This window comes from Sceloporus occidentalis, unplaced genomic scaffold (genome assembly GCF_023333645.1).
Source record: "Sceloporus occidentalis isolate IW3139 unplaced genomic scaffold, rSceOcc1.0.p SCAF_3, whole genome shotgun sequence".
Taxonomy (NCBI): domain Eukaryota; kingdom Metazoa; phylum Chordata; class Lepidosauria; order Squamata; family Phrynosomatidae; genus Sceloporus; species Sceloporus occidentalis.
Window position 1 is genome coordinate 177,759,176 of NW_028316983.1, and position 23,885 is coordinate 177,783,060.

At 40.6% G+C, this 23,885-nt stretch overlaps 1 protein-coding gene across 1 annotated transcript; it reads left to right on the forward strand.

Moving 5' to 3' along the window:
- Positions 1-4,261: 4,261 nt before the first annotated feature.
- CD226 (CD226 molecule) lies at positions 4,262-23,507 on the forward strand. Its single transcript, XM_089518356.1, has 5 exons — positions 4,262-4,619; positions 13,924-14,286; positions 19,320-19,422; positions 20,472-20,523; positions 22,900-23,507. Exons 1-5 carry the CDS (start codon positions 4,262-4,264, stop codon positions 23,050-23,052), a joined length of 1,029 nt encoding a protein of 342 aa, XP_089374482.1. The 3' UTR covers positions 23,053-23,507.
- Positions 23,508-23,885: the final 378 nt, after the last annotated feature.

Here is a 23,885-nt window from a genome sequence, read left to right on the forward strand (position 1 = left end):
GCTAACTATGATGAACTGTTGCATGACCTTGAGTATTACTACTATCATGGTTATTATGGAAGAAATCAGAGACTTGTGGGTACTTTACTAATAAAACAACTATTTTTGAGCTTCCTGAAATGTGTGTCTGGCATTGGATGCTCCTCAGCTGTGTCTTCTTTTACTATCATGGTTAAACAACTGAAATATTATCTTACTCTTCCTTACCAATCCCATTTCACAGATGGCAGGCATTGGCTGAAGATGCCTGATCTAGCCAATACTATCTGGTGGTTCTATTACTTTAGTAAGAATTTCAGACTGTGTCCTATAAACACAATGAACTCCTTTGTCATTGTAGTTTGTTTTGTAGTCTTCTAGTTTGTCTGTTGGTAGTTTCTCATGGTAGTTTGTTATGTCAAACTAAACCCTGATAACAATGAAGATGATCTAATGTAAGAGTGAATCATTTTTTCAGTCATATACAATAAAATAATAATAGAAATCTGCTCTTGAAGCCACTGTTTTCCCTGCAAGCACACAAAATAGCACTTGTATACAGAGTTATGCCAAGTAACATTTTGAAAGAACCATTGAAACAGCACCATCAGTTGGAATGGCAAAGGGATCTTGCAGCACATTTCAGACTAACTGAAAGACAGAAGCTGGTAGCATGAGCTTTTGTAGATTTGACTGTATGTCCTCAGATGCATGTGGTGAATTTCATAGATTGAGCCTACTTCCACAGATGCATGTGGTGGAGGAAGTAGGATCAAGTCTACAAAAGCTCATGCTATCAACTTCTATCTTTCAATTAGTCTCAAAGCTGCTGCAAGATTCATTTGCATACTGAATTTCCAGACTAACACAGCTGTGTCGTTGAATTCTGCCGCCAATTGTACTGAAGATCGTATCTTTATACAGTAGCTCAGATCATGCAGCTATAAAAATGGTTAGTGGCAGAAGATTATTGCCTGTTTAGCATTGTTAAACATTTATAATTTCATATCACAGCAATGAGACATAGCTGTGCATGTTAATGAGTCCAGATAACCTGAGCTTTCTGACTTTGAAAAATGGCTACTGAAGTACGTTAAGGGATGTGGGCTGCAGCCGGGCTGTACTCGGATGTGGATTTGGAGAAAAAAGCCATAGGACCAGGATGCAGCCCAAATTAGAATTCAGTTCGGGAGTGGTAAGTCGCTGTTTAAAGTGGTGTGACAAGCTCCTGTGTCTGCACTGCATAAACGGTCCACTTTACCAATTAGCTGCCACTTTAGCTGCCGGGGCTAAATGCTATGGATTTAAATGCTATAGATTTCTGGGATTTGTGGTTATGTGGGCTATTTAGCTTTCTCTGTCAGAGAGCTCTGGAGCCACAACAAACTTCAACTGAGGCATGGTAGTTAAAGTGGTGCCAAACTGGATTATTTCTGTAGTGTGGTCTATTTTATGCCCCCAAAACTAAAAAGAATTGTTTTCTTGTGTTTGGAGCACAATTCATGGTGTTTTGTAATGCCAAGATTGAACCACCTGGTTATTTTGAAGACATTATTAAGGTGCAGTGGTTAAATGCTGATATTGCAGCAACAAGGTTGTTAGTTTGATCCTGCAGGGCTCCAAGATCCATTCCATCCTTCTGTAGGTCGGTAAAATGAATACCCAGCTTGTTGGGGGCAATTGGCTTACACATTGTAAACCACTTAAGGAGTGCTAGTTCACTGATAAGTGGTATAGAAATGTACTTGCTATTGCTATTATCAAGTGATCATGTCTCCATTATATTGTACAAGCTGATTTACATGTAGGATTTTTTTGCGGGGGGGGGGGGAATGAAATAAGAATAAAGCTGAATAGCAACACTCAGTGACTATAACAGCTTTCTTTGTTCTGTAGTGTTCTTTTGCTTTTGCTTTTGAGGCTAATGAATACACAGTAAAGATTTTTGCCTCAAGTCCAGTGACAGCCTTGCTTGCTCACCTGAGACAATATTTTTAGGTTTTATTGATCTGACTAAATTGAGGAGGGCAAATTGAATTAGTGCACCTTTTACAGTGCTAAAGTGACAAGCCATCTCACTCTGTAAGACATTAGGATGGTGAATAGGGTGTTTTCACGGAAAGCAGATCCATTTACAGCAGGAGACTTTCATGTGTAATTTTGGTATGGGGCTTATTTTTTATTTTAATTTAACCTACTCAGCCCTGAAGTTCCCTGAACAATTTTGAACAAATGAAATCACTCAGGCTAATTTTATTTCTACAGGGGGTTTGATTAAACAAGGAAGACACAGCCCTGAGTTTGCAAGACTAGAGCAAGGGTGTTAATAGCAGGGTCTTCTAAAGGTCTCTCATTCATAGTCTTGAAGCCAACTTAACTGCACATAACAACAGCAACAAAATATATTTAATAGATTAGATTAAGAGATGAAACAGAGGTAAGGATACCCATACACAAGCCTGTATAAAGATGCTTTACAGAGAAGCAATAAACTGGTTGGCCCCTGTCTGAAAAAACAAAAACAAAACCCAGTTTCCAACAGTTTCATTCTGCTATTGCAAATGATGTTCCCTCATGTCTAGACTCCTACTGGTATTGGGACAGTCCCAACCATAGCAAATCTATTGAATCAGTAGGACTGCCAGAAGTGTTGATTCACCATTCATCAGGCGATTTAGTGTCCTACCTTAGCTGATACAATCAGTAAAATCCAGGTGATGGGTTTCTCATTCTGGACTATGTGAAATGGTATAATCTAATGTAGTGTCACAACTGCTTGCACAACCTGTTGCACAATCCATTGCAGAATTTGTTGCACAAGCCATCACTTGCCTAGGGACTAAAACAACAGAGTGCTAATGCCAGCACAACAGTTTTCCTCATCTAACATCATATCAGATTTAGGCCATAAAATCTAAAGTAGAAGGTGAGAATGAAAATGGACTGAAGGGTAATTAGGAAGCAATTACACTCATTGCTAAATCCAGCTGCTGGTTCCAAAAAGAACATTGAATCAATTCCGCTATTGAATTGATAATTAAGGGGCTTGACAGACAGCCCAACAGGGATGGCTCTGTGCCATCCCTGGAAGTGTTGGGTTGGGGACATGGCAACTGGACACCATGCCCCCAACCCGTGCGGGCTTATGATGCCCCTCATGTGCAGCATCTTTTGGATGCTGCGCACAAGTGATGTCATCATGGTGCACCCCGTCTGGTCAGTGCACAGCAATAGGTGCTGTGAGAAGGGCTTGGAGCATGTAAATGCTCAGCCCTCAGGCAACCCTAGTTTGGGCCCAGTCCGGCACAAAGTGCCGGTCTGTCTTGGGCCTAAATTATCACACTTCTCTAAATCCCATTGATCTACTCTGCTTTAGTTATGACTAGCAATTGGATGTAGACCTAAGGGTGCTAATTTCATTAGGAACAAAACTATGGAGTCATGTCAAATATTGAAAATATGGAAGCCACATATAGAATCTGTACAGAGTAGCTGAGATGGCTGTCACAATGAAATAATTAAATTAATTGTCATAGATTGTTACTGAATTGTGGTAAGCCATGTAGGTGTGTAGGCTGCTTTCCTATACATCAAAATATCCAAAAGGTATTTGCAAAATTAGTCCTTTGTGTGATACTGTTTCTCTCTAATTACTACAGTTCTCAAAAGAGAGAGATGGAGAGTACTTTGTCTTGCTTATTCATTTTGACAGGATAAAAATACCCCCACCCACACCATGTGGCCAGGAAATAGAAGAAGCTTTCATGAAGTTCTAACACATATCTCTTTAGCACGGCTGGAAATGGATTGCCTTGCTTTCTTCATTACTGTTCTACTCACAAGTAAAAGTAAGACAGATTTCTTACCTAATGTTTATGTGTGATATTTTAATTGCTTATGCGCTGGTCCTCAGTACATTTATTTGGCAATAACGTCCACTTAAATCAATTAAAATTATTTCTAAGAGGTTTATTAAAAATAAATGTGCAAGTGTTCTAGTAGCTTTCGCTCCTAATAGTGCAAGCTTACATATGCATACTCATAAAGTAAATTGCAGTTCATTTGGGGGAACATTCACAGGTAAATGTGTGAAAGACTGGCTTATATCAGGCCAAGGAATTATTTCTAACAAGTAGCGATGTTGCCTTTGAGATAGTTTTATTGTTCTTGCACTATAAGATATTTCATTTAGAAGTACTTTGCTCATTCAATAGATGCTACAAGTTTGGTTCAGTGTTACTGCATTTCTGTTGTTTCAATGTTTTTATAGCAGTAACACTACATGTTGGTTTTAGGCTGTACTGCGATCAAACTTGAAGGAAAGCATGTGGATTCAACTGTGAAACTTGCCAGCACTATGACTCTAGAATGTGTCTATCCAAAGACTGCAACTATAATCCAGATGTCATGGCGTAAGGAAAAGGACAACGGCAAAGAGAATATTGCAGTCTTCAAACTGCCTCAAGACTTGTATATTGAAAGCAGATACACATTCCGAGTTCATGTTGGCAATGAGACCACAAACAACAAATCCCTTATTTTTAACAACACTACTGAAGAAGACATTGGTTTTTACCTATGCTCCTTTCAGACCTTTCCACATGGAACTTGGGAAAAGAGAATTCAAGTTGTACGATCAGGTAAAGAAAATGTTTGTATCATAAAATCAAAATACATTACTGGCAACTCTACATACTGTCAACTGCAGACATTAGCTGTTATGGATTAAAGAAAATTGGGAACATTATAGGAGCAGACTAATCCCTCCCTGGCATACAAACAATGATATTGGGATGACAGAGTCTCAGAGACATAGCAGATACCACACCAGAACTCTTCTTAGGCGGGATACAGACGGGCAGGGGAAGACGTCTTGGAGGTGTATTCTGCTGAATACGGAGCCTCCAGACCACCCGCCCCGGGGGCGTGGCTCAGGAGATGGGGCTTCCACATGGGGGGCAGTGAAGACGCCTCACCTGGGGCCGTTTCTGACCCGCAGTTTCCAAACCACCGCCTCGGAGGACGCTGCAAAGAGAGAGGCAGCTTCCTCACGGGCGGCCAAAAATGGGGCTTTTTTTTTCCTTTGCCGGCTGGCGGATGCGCAGCTGCGCAGCTGCAGCGCTAAGAAATGGCGGCAGAAAGCCTATGGGCACATTTAAAGTGCCCAAGCCCCTTTAAAACTTTTTCCCCCACTCTGCCCAAGAACAATGGTGGTCTCCTGCCAGCTGGTGATCAGCTGGTGTTGGCATCCTTGTCCACTTGCACTTTGCCAGTGTCACCAGCATCATGGATGCCTCCTCTCCTTTGGTCCCCGCGCTCCTGCTGAATCTGCAATGCACAGCCACAGCTGTCGCCGCTGCCACCGCTGTCCCCCTGCCATCCCCCATCACCTCCCTTGTACATATGTAAATATTTACAGTTTTAGGGGTTTTTATTGTTAGGTGAAAATGGCACAGGAATGTGTGTAGGGGCTCACTTTAAAGTCCAAACTTTCCAAGCAGCGCATGCGTACATGTTGCTCTAGGGTTAGGGTTAGGGTTAGGGTTAGGGTTAGGGTTAGGGTTACGAGTCTTAAAATGCGCTGCAGCTGTGCTGCAGCTTCCACACCTGCATGGCAGCTGACGCTGCAATTAAAGCCTGACTGCAAACTGCGCATGTTCCAGGACCCCGACTCATTATGCGACGCAGCAGACACGGAGCTTTTAAATGGGCAACTTAAATTAGCGGCGTAGCAATTCTGGCGTAATGGTGCAGCAGCTTACAGACGGAGCTGCGCAGCTGCGCATCAAACGGAAAAGAAGCGGAGAAAAGCAGCACCTTTTTAATGCCGCTTCTTCCCGCTTGGGGCGTGCGGGGGGCGTGTTCATGGCGGCATTCAGGTAAGGGCCGTCTGAAGGCTCTACCTTCATGATGTCATGAATACACCCCTTTTTGCCCGTCTGTATCCCGCCCATGTTCGTTTTCTTTTGCAAAAGATCCACAGAGTTAGCATTTTGAACCAGGAAAGGTGTAAAGAGAAAAGGAATTTGCTGGCATGTTTGTTTGCTTACCCTATATACTCAACTATAAGTCGACTCATATATAAGTCGAGGCAGGTTTTGGGGCCAAAATTATGGATTTTGATATGACTGATGGATAAATTGAGGATAAAACTTAGGGACATATAAAAAAGTATCTAAAGGATGAAGCAAAGGAAAATAATGCCAGAGAACTCACAAAATTCCAGCAGGCATCACTGTTAGTAATAGTGCTCACACTAAAGGCTGGATGGATGAGAGATTAGAGGAAGGTCAAGACAGATTGCACCAGGGGATGGTTCCTTTTAAAATAAGCGTTAAAGTACAGTATTTACATTATCTGGTGGATAAGTCGACTCGGGTTTTTGGATCAATTTTTTTACTAAAACATCTACACTTATATATGAGTATATACAATATTCATTCATTCATTCATTCATTCATTCCTTTTTTGCAAGGCAGATGACATAATTAAAATAAATACAAATATAATTAAAATGTGAAAACAAATTTAAAACACATGGAGAGATAAGCTATTTGACAAATAGATGGACACAGAGAGAAAACCAGCATAGATGATGGGCTGTCTGAATAGAATGGTACTTTGTCTGCTGATAGAAAGAAAGACAACTCAAAGGAGCTCAGTTTAGCTTTCCTCAAAAGGGAATTCCAGAGCCTGGGAGCAGCCACCAGGAAAGCCTTGTCTTCTGTTTCTGTTAAGTGTTATTACCATGAATATATCTTGGGAAGGGGTTCTCTTTGCCCTGCCAGTTATGATTTATCTCTTTCTCTAGAAGTCTATTTGCTTTCAAATTCCTAATCAAATCACTTTGTTATCTCTTGCACAGGACAGGACATTGCACTAGATGTGATTTGTTCCAACTATATAATTGTGTTGTGTTTATTCCTACTATGATGTTAGAACAATACTTTAGAATACTGCTTCCTGATTCTTTCTGCAATTATAATCAACTTTTCCTCCCAGCAAAGAGATTTTAGTTATGCATATAACAGAGTTTGAAAACATTTATACTTTTGAAATGAAAAAAATAATTTTGGGAAGAGTTTCTGCCTGATGTTTCGCCAGCATCTGAAGATGTCAGCCACAGATGCTGGTGAAACGTCAGGAAGAAACTCTTCTGGAACATGGTCACATAGCCTGAAAAACCCACAAAAAACTATGGATGCTGGCCCTGAAAGCCTTCAACTTTGGGAAGCAAGGAATATAGAATAGAGACAAGTCTCTTTCTCTGTGTCTTAACCCCTTTCCCTTTCCCTGTGTATATAATCCTCTCTCCTCCTTAGAAAGTGATTTCTCGTCTTCACTTACCCCATAGAATACTGAATTCTGGGGGTGGAGGTGGGTAAAATTTCAAACTCTGTGTAGAGAAAGGTTCTGGAGAAAAAAAATCTGAAACAGGTAACTTTCAAGTGAGGAAAAGTTTTCTTTAGCTATTACCAAATAGTCAAGTCTACATGCCATGAATTTGACTGTCTCTTAATGCTATTTTGGAAACCTGACAGTACTGCCAACACTGTTTCTCTAATAACCCATTTATAAATAAAAGTAATGAAGAAACGCAGTACATTGTGCATTTTCTGATCCCAAAGTGACCTTTTTAAGCAAACAATATAGCTATTGGATTTGGTTACTCTGATTTGCAAGTACAATTTATTCAAAGTCTGTCAGGCAAAAGCTAAAGTGAGGTCAAAAAGCAAATCAACAAGTAAATGTATTTATTTCTTTATGACTATAACTGTAATATAACTATAACTAGGAGCATAAGCTTCAAAGACTTCTGTTTATAACTATAATACAACTTCTTTCACACAGTTAGCCTCAAAAGTGCTACAAGATCCCTTGGCATACTGATCCAAACTAGCATGGCTATGTCTTTGAATTCTATAGCTAACTATGACTATAACTACAACAACTATATGACTATAGTTATATATAGTTGACTTGTAAAACGGTGTGGGGGAATTCTGCATTACTTTCTGGTAGCATCTGTGGTTTTTATTCTCTTTCACATCGGTAGATTACTGCATTCAGCCAGGGAAGTAAAATCCTAAGTGCATTAATCTCCCACATGCTCTTTAACACTGCACATTTTATACCTCCATTTAAATGAATGTGTCTAATTCATAATCAAAGGCATGGATCAGTCATCTAGAAGTATCTTTGGTCTGGCTGCCATGTGGTTTTGTCAGTATTTTCAGCCAGTCTTTCAAAGGCTCCCAGGATGCACATGGTTCGTGGTTCAGTTTAAGTGAATTCCTAACTATGTGCACAATTATTCTCTCCCTCTCTTATGTCAAATCTATTTTAGCTACAGAAGAGAAAATGCATTGATAGAATTGCTTCTTTTGTTGTACAGGGAAGCTACATTAGGTGACCAATTATTCCATCTGCTAAGCCAGCTGTTTAATTATGGAAGCTGCTGTGTGTATATGGCCAACCTCAAGCAGGCAGCCCTTCTTAACTGTACCCTTTTATTCAGCAAGATCTGTTATATTTCATTTCGGACTTTGAATAAATGAACTCCTAGACACTGGGTCCCCAGTCCAAATTGTTAGCATGCTCCTATGAAAAGCCTAAGTAGAAAGGCACATATTGGGAGAAAACTTGTCTGTGCCTCAGTGAAGGATAAAAGCAATTAGATGTCCAGCTTCAGGAACTCAACAGGAACTGGATGCTTGCCTCCTGCAGTTGATGTCAAAGTTGTTTCTAAATGTTTGTCTGTTTGACAGACATAATAATTGTCATGTTGGGTTGAATTCAGTATCCTTTCATTGATCAGCCATGGTCGGTAATATATTTCTGACAAGTGTAAAAAACCAGAAAGGCATGCACTGTAACCTCATTACAATTTTGATGTTAATACAGCACAACTCTCCGCCGCAACCAGAGATAACTCACATTGGTACGATGTATGTGTTTCCCAGTTTTTCATTTAGTGCTCAATAGGTGACAGGGATCTAATGATAAGAAGATATAATTTATGAAATAATTGAAGAAAATCTTCAGAACTAGCATGAGTATAACAGATGTAACAGATTGAAATGTTATCAATTTTTTTTTAAAGGAAGATTTGAAATTACATGGTTTAGAATCAGGCAAATCATTGGAAAGCACAATTCTGTCATCAGTTCATTAGTGGAATTGTTTCTGCCTGTGCATTGTAAGACCATTTTTTTTGCTCTTGCAGACTTTTAAAAGAAAAGAGGATGGAAATGTGTTCAAGAATATCTAGGCATATGGTCACTCATGTTTTTTTGAATAAAAGATCCATTGAAACAAGTACTGAATGTTACATGGGAAATCCAGAATCACATTCCACATTTTGCTGTGCAAAAAACTCCTAAAAACAGTATGACACTGTTTCATAAAAAACCAGTATGTCACATACCCTACTCTAGTGTCAAAAGCAACAGATATATTGGGAGCTCTTTTAGCTCCTATTGCGTTTAGTTTTTAAACAGAACTATAAGTGGCAGAAGTTGGAAGGTCACTCTTTTACAGCTACATTGTACATCTGCAACAAAATGTAACACCAGAGAACTAAAATGTGCCTCCATGGTACATTAAAGTTAAATGATTACCCTAAAATATAGTTCAGACCAATCCTTCCTATTCTTTGAGTTCTTACTTGGAGAGTGATAAAGGCCTGTGATTGGGCCTTGATTGTATCATCACTTTGGCCATCTTGGAACATTTGGTACATTTGGTAGTTAAAGATGGATTCTCTCTTGCTGGATGGTGAATCTTTCCCAGCAGATGTTGGTTCTATCATGAGTCTGCAGCTGAAGCCTGGATGTCTGGAGTCCTTTGCTAAAATGAAAGAACAACATTATTGAGAAAACTTTGGTCTTCTGGCCAGTTACTGGAACTTTGGGTGTAGCCACACTACATAAATAAAGCAGTTTGACACAGCTTTAATTGTCATGACTCTATACTGTGGAATCCTAGGATTTGTAGTTTGGTGAGGTATTCAGCTTGGTCTGCTAAAGAGCTCACCAAGCTAGAAATCCCACGATTCCACAGGATAGGGTCATGGCAGTTAAAGTGGTGTCAGAATGCTTTTTTTGTGCAGCATGGCTGCACTCCAAGTTATTCTTCCTCATGCAGCTCTGGCCATAAGACCATGTTAAGCCCTGTAGGGACCCCTAGACTGGTTATGTCTTGCTCAAGGCAAAGCTGTAGTGAAAGAGGAGCTTGAAATTTTGTTCTCTTATTTAGAGTAACTGTTGCATCGTGCAGTGCACCACAGGAAATGAGTGCTCTATCAATGATGACAACTTTAGTACTGTTATTGGAATGATGACAAATCAGCTAAGCCATCAAGCTGGATTTGGAAATATGAAAAATGGATCTGAAGTACATATGATAGTCAAATTTCTATTACTATGCACAAAATGTCTATCACTATGCAAAGAGCTATGTGATGTATGCAATGCAGGTCTCCACAATCAGGCTTATGTGTAATGGGTCAGGATTTCAAGTGATGGTAATTGTTACATTTTGTAAGGACAGTTTCAAAATGACAGCAATGTGAGGTGGCTAAAGGATAGCAGGGAAACAAGAACCAATCTCTAGCTTTCAGAAGTTGTAATTCTGGAACAGATGGAACCTATGATAGTAGCCCTAAAATGATGTGTGCGTTATCAAATGAGTGGAGAACAGGTTTCATGAAAATGCTAGCTACTGTTTATCTGCTGAAGAAGAAACCAAGTCTTATGTCTGATAAACCAGACGATTAAAGTAACATCATGTTATAACCAACAAGAAGAATAACAATCTGTTATTATCATTTTGTCCATTATCATGTTCATCTTTAGAAGATGCAATAGTTTTTCCTAGCAGACTTCACCTTTGGAGCAGAAAGGGCGGGGTGGCAGCTGCCTGTTTGGCTGTGGAGGGATGCCACAGCAGCCAAACTGCCCGGCATCCCTCTGCCCCAAAAAGAACCCAGAAAAATTGGGTTCTTTTTGTGACGGTGCTGGCAGCAATGTGTATATACTGCACATCCCTTACATCAAAACGGTGGTGCCTGTGCGGACAGGATGCTGCCATGATGCTGCTGTAGATACACCATAGAATTTGGGAGCATGCGGTTAATGCGCACTCCCAAACCCTAGTATCGGTGCTGCTATGAGCCTTTTGGCCCGTCTGTACCGGGCCGTAGAAGAAATTGAGAATTGTATGAGATGCAAGGACAACCCATCTTCACCCTCATCTCACAGTACACTCATCCCTCCACATTTGCGGCTTTGACTTTTGCGGATTTGATTATTCACAGATTTTATTAATATATTCTCTCTAGTAATATTTAGGCCCTCCAGCGCAACTTTATGCTCAACTTTAACCAAAAGTTGCACTGAAGGACCTAGAGATTTCTAGAGAGAACACTCCGCTAGGCATTTGTAGCTCTGCTAGTGCAATTTTATAGTCAATGTCTGGCAGATGTTGACCACAGTGTTGCACTGGAGGACCTAGAGATTACTAGAGAGGTGTTCTTTCAGGTAAAAATATAGTGTTTTTGTTATTTGTGGTTTTCCCACTTTCACAGGGGTCCTGTGCCTCTAATCCCAGTGAATGTGGAGGGATATGTGTAGTGCCTAATTGTCCTTTGTGATGCTCTTCACATTTTTGCTTTGTTAAAAGAAGGTAATGTTATTTTTGCAGTTCTATAGGTTAAGAGACCAGCAGTTGCCTGGAAACAGATGCAGCACTTATTGCTGTGGAGTAAAGCCTGTGAGACAGTTCAGGATGAGAAGCCATAATTTCTAGTTAGCTCAGTTCAATGAGGTAGAGAAGCCAGCGATGACATTCTAAACCTTTGACTTTTGAACTTCAGAAGAGAGCTGCATAGCAACACAACAAAATCTTTTGAGAGGTGTATGCTGTTAAGGACACTGTCAATTTGACATACATTTAGCCCTCCATACCCACAGATTCTTTATCCACGGATTCAAATATCCATGGCTTGGAAAAATTTACACACACACACACACACACACACACACTCCAAAAAGCAAACCATGATTTTTGCCATTTTATATAAGGAATACGATTTTATTATGCCATTGTATTTAATGGGAGTTGATTTTGTGGATTTTGATATCCACAGTCAGTCCTGGAACCAAACCTACTGGATATCAAGGGATCACTGTATTAAAGACTATAAACTTTATTTTCATGATATTTTTTAATCTGACAAGTATGAAATCTGCAGGCATCTATAATATAGATTCTGTTTTGTTTATTACTCAGTGTGTGCTCATTATCCAGGACGTTTTCCAGTATTTGGCTAGAGAAAAAGGCCAGAATCCCTTTAGGCAGTCACAATTGCATCCCGTAATCACTACAAACTATCAACCAGCCAGGAAGCAGCCATTGTGATCAATGGCAGTCTGTTGCTCAGGAAGCAGCTGGCTGACAGCCCCATCTCTCCCCTGTGCAAGCCATCTCTGGCATGAGGGGCAATTGCTACAGGGATCCTGCTTTTGCCTGTGGTACCAGAGATCACTCACAGGAGGGGAAAGGGACCATCAGTGAGCTGCTTTCTGATTCGACAGGAAAAAGACTCCTGTTGATTGCAGTGGCTGTTTCCTGGTATGTGGGGATGGGATGGTTGGGGGTTGGGATGAGATCCACTGTAGCATTGCATTTATGCATGCATAAATCCTCATGCTCAAAACACCCATGTATATATTTAAAGCAAGTATGAAACACTGATGTTTAAAAATGAAGCAAAGTAAAAAACAAAAACCTCAGAATTCAACTTTATGTGTTCATCTTGACTGATATATCTGCAACAGTTAGACTACATGTTGGCACCTTGGTGCCCACTTGGGGCCTTTTCAACTACACAATGATAGTGTTACCTTTCACTTCAATTGCCATGGCAGATCGTATGGAATCCTGGGTTTTCTAGAAGTCTGTGTCTAGGAATCTTAAATGCTGCCTAAATTGCAAATTCAGGATTCCATGGGATGAGTCCTGTTTATTTGACATACTCCAATGTCTAGAAATTTTTCAGTCACATGCTCACTTTAACTCCAGATCACATATTCCAAAGGGACAACCATTGGCTATATGGAGTGACAGAATGCAAATAATAAATTTATACACACATTGTTTACTATGGAATTGTGATCTATGTACTTTGTAACCCACCTTGATCTACCAAGGAAAGGCGGGCTATAAATAAAGATTTTATTATTATTTATTAATTCTATGATAATTTATCCTACATTGATACAGAACAGAAATGAGTACCAAATATGCCAGTATTCTAATTTGGAATTGAAATCTTGCACTTTGAAATTCTAAAACTGGCTGAGCAGAAAATCTGGACTACCATTACACTTCTTAATCTGATACCAAAAATTTATGAATTCAAATCAGAATAATAATCTTGTTGGGACAATACATAATCACAGCATTGCTTCAAATTTTCCTGATATTCAAATAAGTTACTGTAATGAAAGAAGAAAACCCCATGCCATCTGCCTTGGGAATTGGTGTTATGTTGATCCATTGCAACAAGCACAGGTTTCAACATGTGAACACCGTATACATCAATGCATGGTACCACTTTAATGCCTCAATTTTTTTAACATTTCTAAAGTTTTATCTACAAAATTTCAACTATTTTGGTGCAATTTCAATAAATTTTCAAATTTGGGATATTTTGATGAACATTTTTTAAACCTTTCTTTGAACAAAAGCAAACAAATAAACAAAATTTACCCTTGTGCAGGGCAAAAATCATGCAGCACTCAACAGTTTCTCACCCAGTGTCATGAAGTACGGGGACACCATTTCTCTTCAAAAAGAATGGCAGTGAAGGAGATCAGTATTGTTGTTATATCTTTTACAGGTAGCTTCATTCATTCCCTTTCTTGTTTTCTATTTTGGCAGATGAATTTAATTCCCGAGTCTTTTTGGATCCACATGGTATGGAAGGTTCCCTGGTTGCTAAACCAGGGGAAAAGGTTACTATGACACACTGGCATGAACCTGACATTGTTGTGAATCGAGTGATATGGGAAAGGGTCCAAATAGACCACGTGGACCTCATAAGCCAGTGTCTTAATTCTGGTATGGCAATCCACGGTTCTGATTACCCAAAGCGGGCAGAGATACATTGTGCCACCCAAGCAAACAGCACTCTTGTTCTCTGGAATGTCACAGTTTCTGATTCTGGGATATATCGCTGTCATTTCATTGGAGAAAATGGTAAAAATGCAACTGGCTGGACAAAACTGACTATTAACAGCAATGGTAAGTTAAGGGAAGGGATGGGGTGCCATAATGGAAAATTTAAGAAATCCCACCAAAGCTGGCAAGCATATATTTACTAAAATATAGATAAAATTGCTTATGTGTTAGCACAAAATATTTATTTGAAAAGGCTTTTTGGAGGCAGGAAGAGAGAAAACCACAATGTTCCACTGGAATACTTTAAAAATAGGCAGGAAAGAAAGAAGACAGATAAGTGTTAAAGAGGAAAGACTGCAAGGGAAAGATGTCAAACAAAATAATTGTTGCTTTTCAGCATGTCTTTGTAGCCAACTTTTCTTACATAATAGGGAATGGAGGGGAAATAAAACTGGATAAATCTCTTTGAACAGTACCGTCTCACACACGTTGCCTTGAAGATATGACCACACAAAGAAATGTTTGAAGTCTTGCCTTTTGAATTCTAGAAAGGAAATTAAGAAGCAGCCAAAACAGATGTGGCCACATGTTGTTTGTTTGTTGAAGTGGCTTTCACCACAATTATTTTAATGTAGAAACCACTTGGAATTAATGCAAAGGGCTCTTTGAACCTGTAGACATGCTCTAACATGCTCTAGACAAAGTCAGATCCATGGTTCATTTATCCCTGTATTATTTATTTTTATTGGCAGCAGCTTTCCAATATGTCTGGCAAAGACCTTTCGCTACTACCTGAGATCCTTTTTGGCTTTCTGGAGTTGCCATTGATTAGGCCTGAGACATTCTCTGTGCAAAGAAATAACTCCTTCACTAAGTTAGGGCCTCAAGCAAAGAGTCTAAGGGAACATCATGGAAATATTCTTCTTCTTTTTAATGTGACATTGCCTATGACACCCATGATTTCCCCCCCTTCTGGTTACAGATGAGTAAATCTAGATAATCGTTCAATATTCATAATTGCTACTTAGTCACAATTGTAACATTATGGTAATGATTGTAACTTCACCACCCCGTTTATCAGGCATCACTGTGTGGGGAAAAGGAGGTCCATCACAAATTAATGACGTTTCCATCAGGTTTTGGGAGTGGGGTGGCATTGGGCCAAGAGAGGTTATTTAATTAAATATACCTAACTATGCAGCTGATGTAGAACACTGACTAACACCAACATCAGCAGCAACAACAACCTATTTTTAGTAGTATCTCATAGTCAACTTTAAATTTGGATAGCTCACTGCTTTCTCCTATGTCATTTACGTCAAAAGATTGAAGCCAAATAAAACAGTCTTATAAAAAAACCCACCTAGGGTCTGAAATGCTACTATCCTCCAGTCCCTATTGTCCCCATTTATCATGTCCAATGACCAAAGATAATGTTGGGCTGCAGTTTAAAAACATCTTGAGACCCTTAGGTCTCAAGGCTGCTCCAAAAGCTAGTGACTGCACAAGTCCAGCTCTGATTCTGTGTTCTTGTGCATTTCTGAAAATGGTGCCTTGGAGGTCTGGCTTTCAACATCCCACCTAGCAACCTAGATTTCATATCCAGGATCTTACAATTACGTTCCCCACTACTCTTGTTGCCAAACTGTACTATGATCACAGATCACACTTTAGATATGTTCAAAAGAAGAAAGAACTCATTTTCATCTTCCAAACACAACCTCTGCAAAATCCCTGCAATCTAAGGAGGTTTTCATCTTCTATTCAGTTTGTGTCATGGGAAGCCATGGGTTCTCCAAGGCTGCAGAGAATGCTACTTACTTATGCTTGAGTGACAGAGCTCAGGAGTAAATGGCCAAATGTTTGATAGCTCATCATGTGACAGATCTTGACTGACAAAACAAACGCAAGGGAAACCACATCAGATATGCAACATCTCTTTGGATGCAAAGTTACTTTGCCTGGTTTTGGTGTTTCTCACTGTCACAGCCCTGGTTCTGCATACTCTATATACTTGGCAGATGTTGTAAACCTCTTTGTGGCAAGGTAAAGAACAAGCGGTTCAAACCACTCATTAGGCTTTAGGCTGCTGTAACTGTCAAGCTTGTCAACATTTCTACTGCAGACTTGCAGTCGAGGCAGTGAAGGTTGAAACCACTCACCCACAACATTTCTGGAATCCTGTGAAGGCAAACAACAGCAACCCATCAATATAAAACTACTACATTTTTGGGCAACACTTAAGGGAAATGAATCTAAGGTTCAGAACATGCTTTAATAGGCTCCTGTTTTCCCATGAAGATAAGACAGAAGTAAACAATGTGCCTCTGGCTTACAGAGCTTGGTGTTTTTTAAAAAAAGAAACTCTGGATATTGCATTAAAATTAGTAGCTGTGCTTGACGGGAAATACTGAAGATGAACAAACAGCAGGAGGTCATGAGTCACAACAAAGAACCTTAAGATTTTACTGGTAGTGCTATTGCTTTAAAACTGGGTTGCATAGCATGTGGGTCACATGCACCTAACTGGGCATTTTAGGGGTCCCTGTGCATCTCCCTATGTTGTGGACAAATGGTAGATTCTGGGAAAGTCCAGTGTCAATCCCCACCTCCATAGGTTGTCCATTAGATCAGGTTAAGTAATAGCCTGTTTAAAGGTTGGGATCACATGCTAATGAAGGCCATTATGACCAGCCCTTGCTAACTAGCTAAACTAAGCTGTACATAGTGGGAGTGATCTGCTATGCATCATAATGGCCAAAACAACCCATTTTTGCCTCTGCAGAGGTTTGGTTGAAAACTGTTAAAAATCACTCTTGGTTGGTGGTTTTCCATGTCATTGACTTACTGAATCTACTCTGGGTTTTGCTCTTAGCAGTAAGTGCATTGGAGACCCATGGACATTAGAGTCATATGTTGCTGCTGTGCTTGGATGACAGAAATGGCTCGTGTGAGTTGCGACACATGACAAAATGCATGACGGGTTTTTATCTTGTCCCTGTCATGTAGAGCTCTACTATAGCTCACTCCCAAATCAATTGGTAGTGCTAGGACTTTGCAACACATCACAGACACACTAAGAGGTTAAGACACCATGCACTTGCTGCATTCTTTGGGATGAAGTTAGCAATTAAAGCATAGATACAGTTTTCCTATACTTTTCATATCCTTCAGGTGCCCAAATCAAGTAGGAGAAAGTAAACCACCAATGTGGGGTTTTCTACTTAGGCAATCCCACATCTGCCACCAAATGAAGAGTTTCTACTCTTTATATGAGGGTTCCACCCTTTAGCCCATTGCTGCAGTCATCTGATTTGAACCCTTATCTCACCGGCTATGGGCAATCCCATCAGTGTCACCAGCTGTGAAGATTCCTCTCAGGCAATCCCACTTCTGTGATCAAATGTGGGGTTTCTACCTTTTAACCCACCAACTGTGAAGACTTCCATGGTGCTCATCCAAGGTTTTTATGAGGATAAAATGAGAGAAGATCCTTGGTAAAGGTTGTCACCATCTCCAAGCTTTAGAGATTTTGATCTCTAAATATAAGTCAAATGGAAGACTTTCTCAAAGCATGGCTTCTTTTTCATTTAAATAAGTATATGAAACAAGAAACTAACCTTCATGTAGATGGTTATAGGACTTCTTATTTTTATTAAGAGATGGTATTTGAAGGCTTTTTCAAAATATAAAGTGAAGGCTTTATTGTTTGCTTACAGTACAACAGTCAATGAGTCTTAATATCCTGCCCTCTTCAAGAGATGACAATCAGGGATATTCTGGTTTTGCCCAGTGAAAGTTATTGATAATTAAATAGACACAGTGGCAGCAGGGGGCTTTCTCTTTCTAAAACCTCTTGAAGTGAGATGATGATTTGAGCTTATTTTGAATGTTATTGATGGCTCATAAAAGAATATTATCAACTCCTTGGCCTAGATTGCATTGGATGCTAGTGGAGTATAAAGCTTTGCAACCTATTTACACTGGAGGTGAAGTGTGCTGTTTTTCTCCCAGCTACAGAATGGCATCCATATGACACCTGGTGCACATATGCAACAATCAGTGGTTGCTTGTCCACCGTCTGGTTGCTTTTGCATAGTTGGGAGGAAAAATATTGCACAGGAAGGTACTAGATATCTTTTTGGGCAGTATTTGAGAAAGGGTGTATGCTGGAATCCACCAAACAGTGATACCTTTATTGGCTAACCGAAATGCACAATATACTTGTTGCAAGCTTTCAAAGCTCCACTGGCTTCTTCATCAGGCAAGAAGTTACAAACTGAACACTGAATGTGCTAAATGGCCTTCACAGCTACCCCTGCATATGTTCTGGTATGTGCTGGAGTAATCATTGGAGTATTCTGGGCTTTGCCTCCAATGCCACTCTGTTCATTCGCACAGTGCAATCTGCAAAGTCATAACGCTCTCCAATGAACAAACGAGGCACTCCAAAATAAATATGGTACAAAAGGCATCCCATAGGAGGTGTGCAGTGAAAATATTCATGGATGCAAGTTTAGCCCTGTCAGTTTTGAGTCCCCAGAGAATATTAGCTTTTATCAACCAGCATCCTACCTAGTCTGATTTTTGATTTATTAAAGGTTTTACAAAAGGAGGTGATTAGTCAGTGGTTTTTTTTTTTGTTTTGTTTTTTTTTTTTACTCTTGGGAGACTACTGATTATGCTTTTTAAATTACACACTGAATCCTGGATATTATTCTGAAATTCTTCATTGACTAGGGTTTTTATATTGGGCTGCTTGTTACGTTATGCCAGTACAGATAGAATATGCTGGTCCCCTTATTATCTGAGGTTGTTCAGAAATTGCAATATCTCCTCAGGTTTCCCCCAGCTGAATTCCAGTTTTCAGACTATTAGACTATCTTTGTGCCCAACTGCAAATAAAAAATAAGAAGTATATTTGTTTTTAAAAAGTGCGTGTGCAAGCTGTGCACACACAATAGTTATGTGTGTAGACCAGTGGTACACATTTGACCTTCATTGGTTCTGCTTAGGAGCATGACACAGGATGCCTGCAACTCCATCAAATTGTCAACAACAACAACAACAACAACAACACAAATCAAAAAACAAAACCCAAACCTATTTTTCTTTGAGCCAGACTGTTAATGTTATCTATTTTCCTTTCTTTTTAGTCCCTTTGATTTCTGTGAAGTATATTGTTTTAATCGCTGGTGCTGCCATCATACTATTAGTAGTAATCTCAGCCATTGTTGTGACTATTCTTCAGCACAGAAAGTAAGTGGTTTATTCTGCACAATGAAGAACAACTAATATGGGCTCAGTATATATTTGCTCACTTGATTTATAAGGCCTTGTCTGTGGGCAGAGAATTTAAATTGTTTTAATTCTTGATGTGAGCCATCTTCGGTTCCAGGCCGGGAGAATGGGGGACTGTAAATAAAATCCTGATTTTTGTATAGTAGTAATATGAAAACAGTGTGTGCGTTTATGCTTCCTCTTCTAGCATTGGAAGTTATCCTCCTCAGTCCTTGTTCACAAATGTCAAGAAAGCATTTGGAGTGGGATATGTCAGTGTGAGACCCATTGTCCTAAAGATGTTGTTGGATTGTGGCTCCTTTTATTCCTTACCATTAGCAATGCTAGTTAGGAGTGATGGGAACTGCAATACCTGGAGCAAGGGTGGATAACTGTTGGAGGCTTAGAGCCTGCATTAGTCCCCTTGGACTGAGCGCCTTCACCACACTGCCAGCACACATCCCCAAAACCTGCCTGGGTGCTCCCCAGAACTATTGAGGGGCATGTTTTAGTCATTTTGAGCTCAGAAAAGGTCTTTTTCTTCAAAACAGGAATGGCCAGAAATCATTTCCAGTTCACTTCCAGTTTTTAAAATGGCCTTTCTTGGGCCTAAAATGTCCCAGGGGGTAAAAATGTGGCAAAAATGCCCCCCCATATCCCAAGAGGGTATTTGATCCTGGGAGATATTGCAGGCTATAAAAATGAGCCTGAGGGCTGCACATTACCCACTTCTGATCTAGAAAGTCATGGTTGCTTTCCCTTGGTTTAGAAAGGGGAACTGTGGTCTTACCCTGCTGATTTACATAAAAGAAAATTGTTTGTCCCTTTCTGCAACACAAACCACTTTTTAGCAGAGGTACCATACAGAGTTGTAAGTTTTCATCTACTAAGAGGTGATTGAACAGATAATTAGGCACTCATCTAAAACTTGACCTATGCTTATACCCATGTTGATACTTCAGTGAAACCTTTGTAACACTTATGGTAGCTATCATACTCACAATAATACTCTTTTTGCGTCTTACCAGAAAGGAGAAGAAAAGGAAGAAGATGAAGGCCTTCCCTTCTGTTCAAACCCAGGTTAGCCTAGTTGGAGACACTCTTGCTAGTTTCCATTATTATTATTGTTGTTGTTGTTATTGTTATTATTATTATTGAACATTTTCAACATGTGCAGGGGGGGTCAAAGTACATGAAAACAGCATCTTCTTCAGTGACACATGTCAAACTGAATACTTGTTAAGAAGCAGGGAACATTTTTGGGAAGAGTGAGGGGCAAAGGGGGCCCATAAGTTGCTGTTCTATTTAGAATTCACTTATGTATCACAATTAAAAGCAAGAGTATGGACCAGCTGAACCGCTTCACAATAGGAAGAGTATGTATTTTGGAAGAGGAACAGTTGTTTGAAAAGCTAGGTAGTGAACTTTTTACATTCTGCATTCATTGCAAGCTGACCAGACACAATTTTGTTTATGATTTGTCCAGACCAGATATTGCTCCTAATGGATCCTGTCATGGCACTGTAATAAAATAATATTTGCAGGTCATACAGGGAATGTCATACATTCTGTCATCGTTTCTCTCCAGAGGAAACTCTGTCTGAGCAAATCCTGTTTCATTCTTCTTACTCCATGTACTTAAACACCCAGCTTTGGATGTTTGGCTTGCACATAAAGGAACTGCTCTATTAGTCTGAGACGCTGTGGATTTTGCTTTCGTCTGGCATTATCCTTTCCAGTAACAGATACTTACAACAGCATTGCTTTTCTATTCTCGAGACATTATTAAGCAGTGACAATTTGTGCACTGATGTGGCACCGTTAATGTTGGATGAGAATTAGAGGGAAGAAGACATATGAAAGCTATAGATATATGTGGTTTTAAAATATATCTATATCTATATTTGCAGCTGCTAGAGACCAGGCAACTAGGGGAGCCTTTTCCACTGAGCATTATCATTTTATATTTTATGTTATGTTTCAAAGCTAAAGGATGAAGCACACCTGAAAACATGTGTAAATGCCTTACATGAATGAATATCTAAGCAATATTTAATATATTTTTGTTACAACACCACCAGAACTACTACATTAGGATTAATGTTAACTCACTTCTAATGTGGTAGTGATCGTTGGACTATGCCAGGAGACCAGGGTTTGATTTATTAATTGGCCATGGAAACTCATTGGGTAACCTTGGGTGAGTCACAAAGTCTCAGCCCCTGAAAACCCTGTGATAGGTTCATCTTAGGGTCACCATATGTCAGAGATGACTTTAAGGCACACAATAACAAGAACCATATCACTTTTGTGAACTTCAGAAAGTCTACATGTTCAGAAATCATACTGACACAGAACTGAGCAGATTTGTTACAGTTTGATGCTGTTCCAAGACCCTTTTGTTTTATTGTCAGTACAGTCCATCCTCGCCTTACGCGGGGGATCCATTCCGGATCCCTCCGCGTAAGGCGAATTCCGCCTATGCTCGAGCCCCATTGGAAACAATGGGGCTCGTGCGCGGCGGCACGGGTGTGCGCAGGGCGCAACTGGCGTGTGCGTCCATTCAATTGAATGGGACGCGCTGCCCCTTCCGCCCCGCGGCTTGAGCGCGTATGCTCAAGGCCGCGTATGGCGCGCCCGCGTATGGCGCAGGCACACTGTAGTAGCCTCACTTGTGTTGTTAATCCCAGCTCGAAAAGACCCACTGAATCAATGAGCATTTTCTATATGTTGACTCACCATTCAACCATTGATTCAGTGGTTCTATTCTAGTTGGGGATAATCAATAGGATTTAGGCCAGCAAAGGCAAATGAGACTGGAGATGGTGGAAGTAACTATGGAAAATGGTCTGAAAAGTAGAAGCCAGAACAACAAATGAATTTTAAACCACAGCAAAACAAGATGGACATTTGAAATGGCTATTTTCCCCTGGTAATTTGTTTAACCATGATAATTTGTTTAGCTCTTAAATACAGAGCAAGGGCTGAAGGATTTTTGGTGCAGGCAAAGATATAGTAGAGCAGTGGCAGCATCAGTATTCCATGCAGGAGTAAGCTATGGATGATGGTTATGGTGCTGTGGATATATCAGGAATGGGGAACCTCTGCATATTCTTGAAATCCATCTGTCTTCAACTCAAGCTGACATGACAGGGGGCATAAGAATATCTGGAGGGCTCCTACTTTGGAAAAAAAGCAAATTATTTACCCTTATTTACACTTTGGCACACTGTAAACTGGTTGCTACAAGGAGGTAGGTCAATAGGTTCCATGAATTTGGTGCAGAACAGTTCCCAGAAAACTCAGACACATCAGGGATAGACACTGCAGTCTGCCAGTAAAGTAATTCTGTCCTTGAACTGAATATATGAAAAGCATCTCTCAGCTGAACATCTATTTGAAAGGTAGTCCTCTTTTGTAGAATCACTCTTTACAGATACCTTTCTATTTTTCTAGCTTTCACACAACTATGAAGAATCTGGATGCCATCCCAAAAGAAATGCAAGGAGAGGACAAAATGTGGCAGTGTCTGAGACAACAGAAACACCAGTCTATGTGAACTGCAAGAACATTAGAAGTATTTTACACAGATCGGATACGCAAATGTAAATTCTGAGTGAATGAGCTAGCTTCAGAGATGTGTGTTGATTTTACCTCTGGAAGACTTACCTTGCCTCAGATGCTGCTGCCGAATAACCACAGGAGACCGTGCTGGAGGAAAGGCCACAACTTTATTAAGCAAACCATTGGTAGGGTTGGCACAAAGCATGAGGTCAGGATCTGCGAAATCAAACAACCCCACATTTGTCTGATTAACCACAACCTGGCACCCACCAGGCATTGGGATGACCTAGGGGCTAAGGAACACCGTATGACCGCATCTCTGCCATGCGTTCACATATTCGCTAAGCCCCTAGTCACCGGGAGGCGCTCTCGCGTTATGGCCCCCGCAATGGCCATACGCCTGCCCTATTCGCCCCCGGGTCCCGACTGACTCCCAAACCAGAGCTCCGTAGCCCTGGTACCACACCGTGCAGATCCTGGCCTATGCTGCCGCCCCAAAGTTGTGACAAAAAACCCAAACCCAAGCGGTGGGTGGGTGGGAGGTTCAGCTCCTCCTCCCTTCCTGCTTGGCTCCTAACCATCCGGAGCCAAGCGCCGACTGAGGGCCGGGGCTGGCAGCACGGCCTATATAGGCCTAAGCCCCGCCCTCAGTACCACCTGACCAGGAGACTCCTCCTCCAGGGCAGCTGAACCAATCATCTGCCCTGGAGGACCGGAACTCCCGGTCACCAAGCCCAGCTCCCAGAGCGTCACAGGGCGGAAGGGCCTCCCTTTCGCCCCGCGCACCAATAGGGAGCTGGGGCAAGCCCCAGAGCACTCTGGGGCTTGTAGTCGTTCGCTGCGTCTAGAAGCAAAGTGGTCAGCCCGCCGAGTCGGGC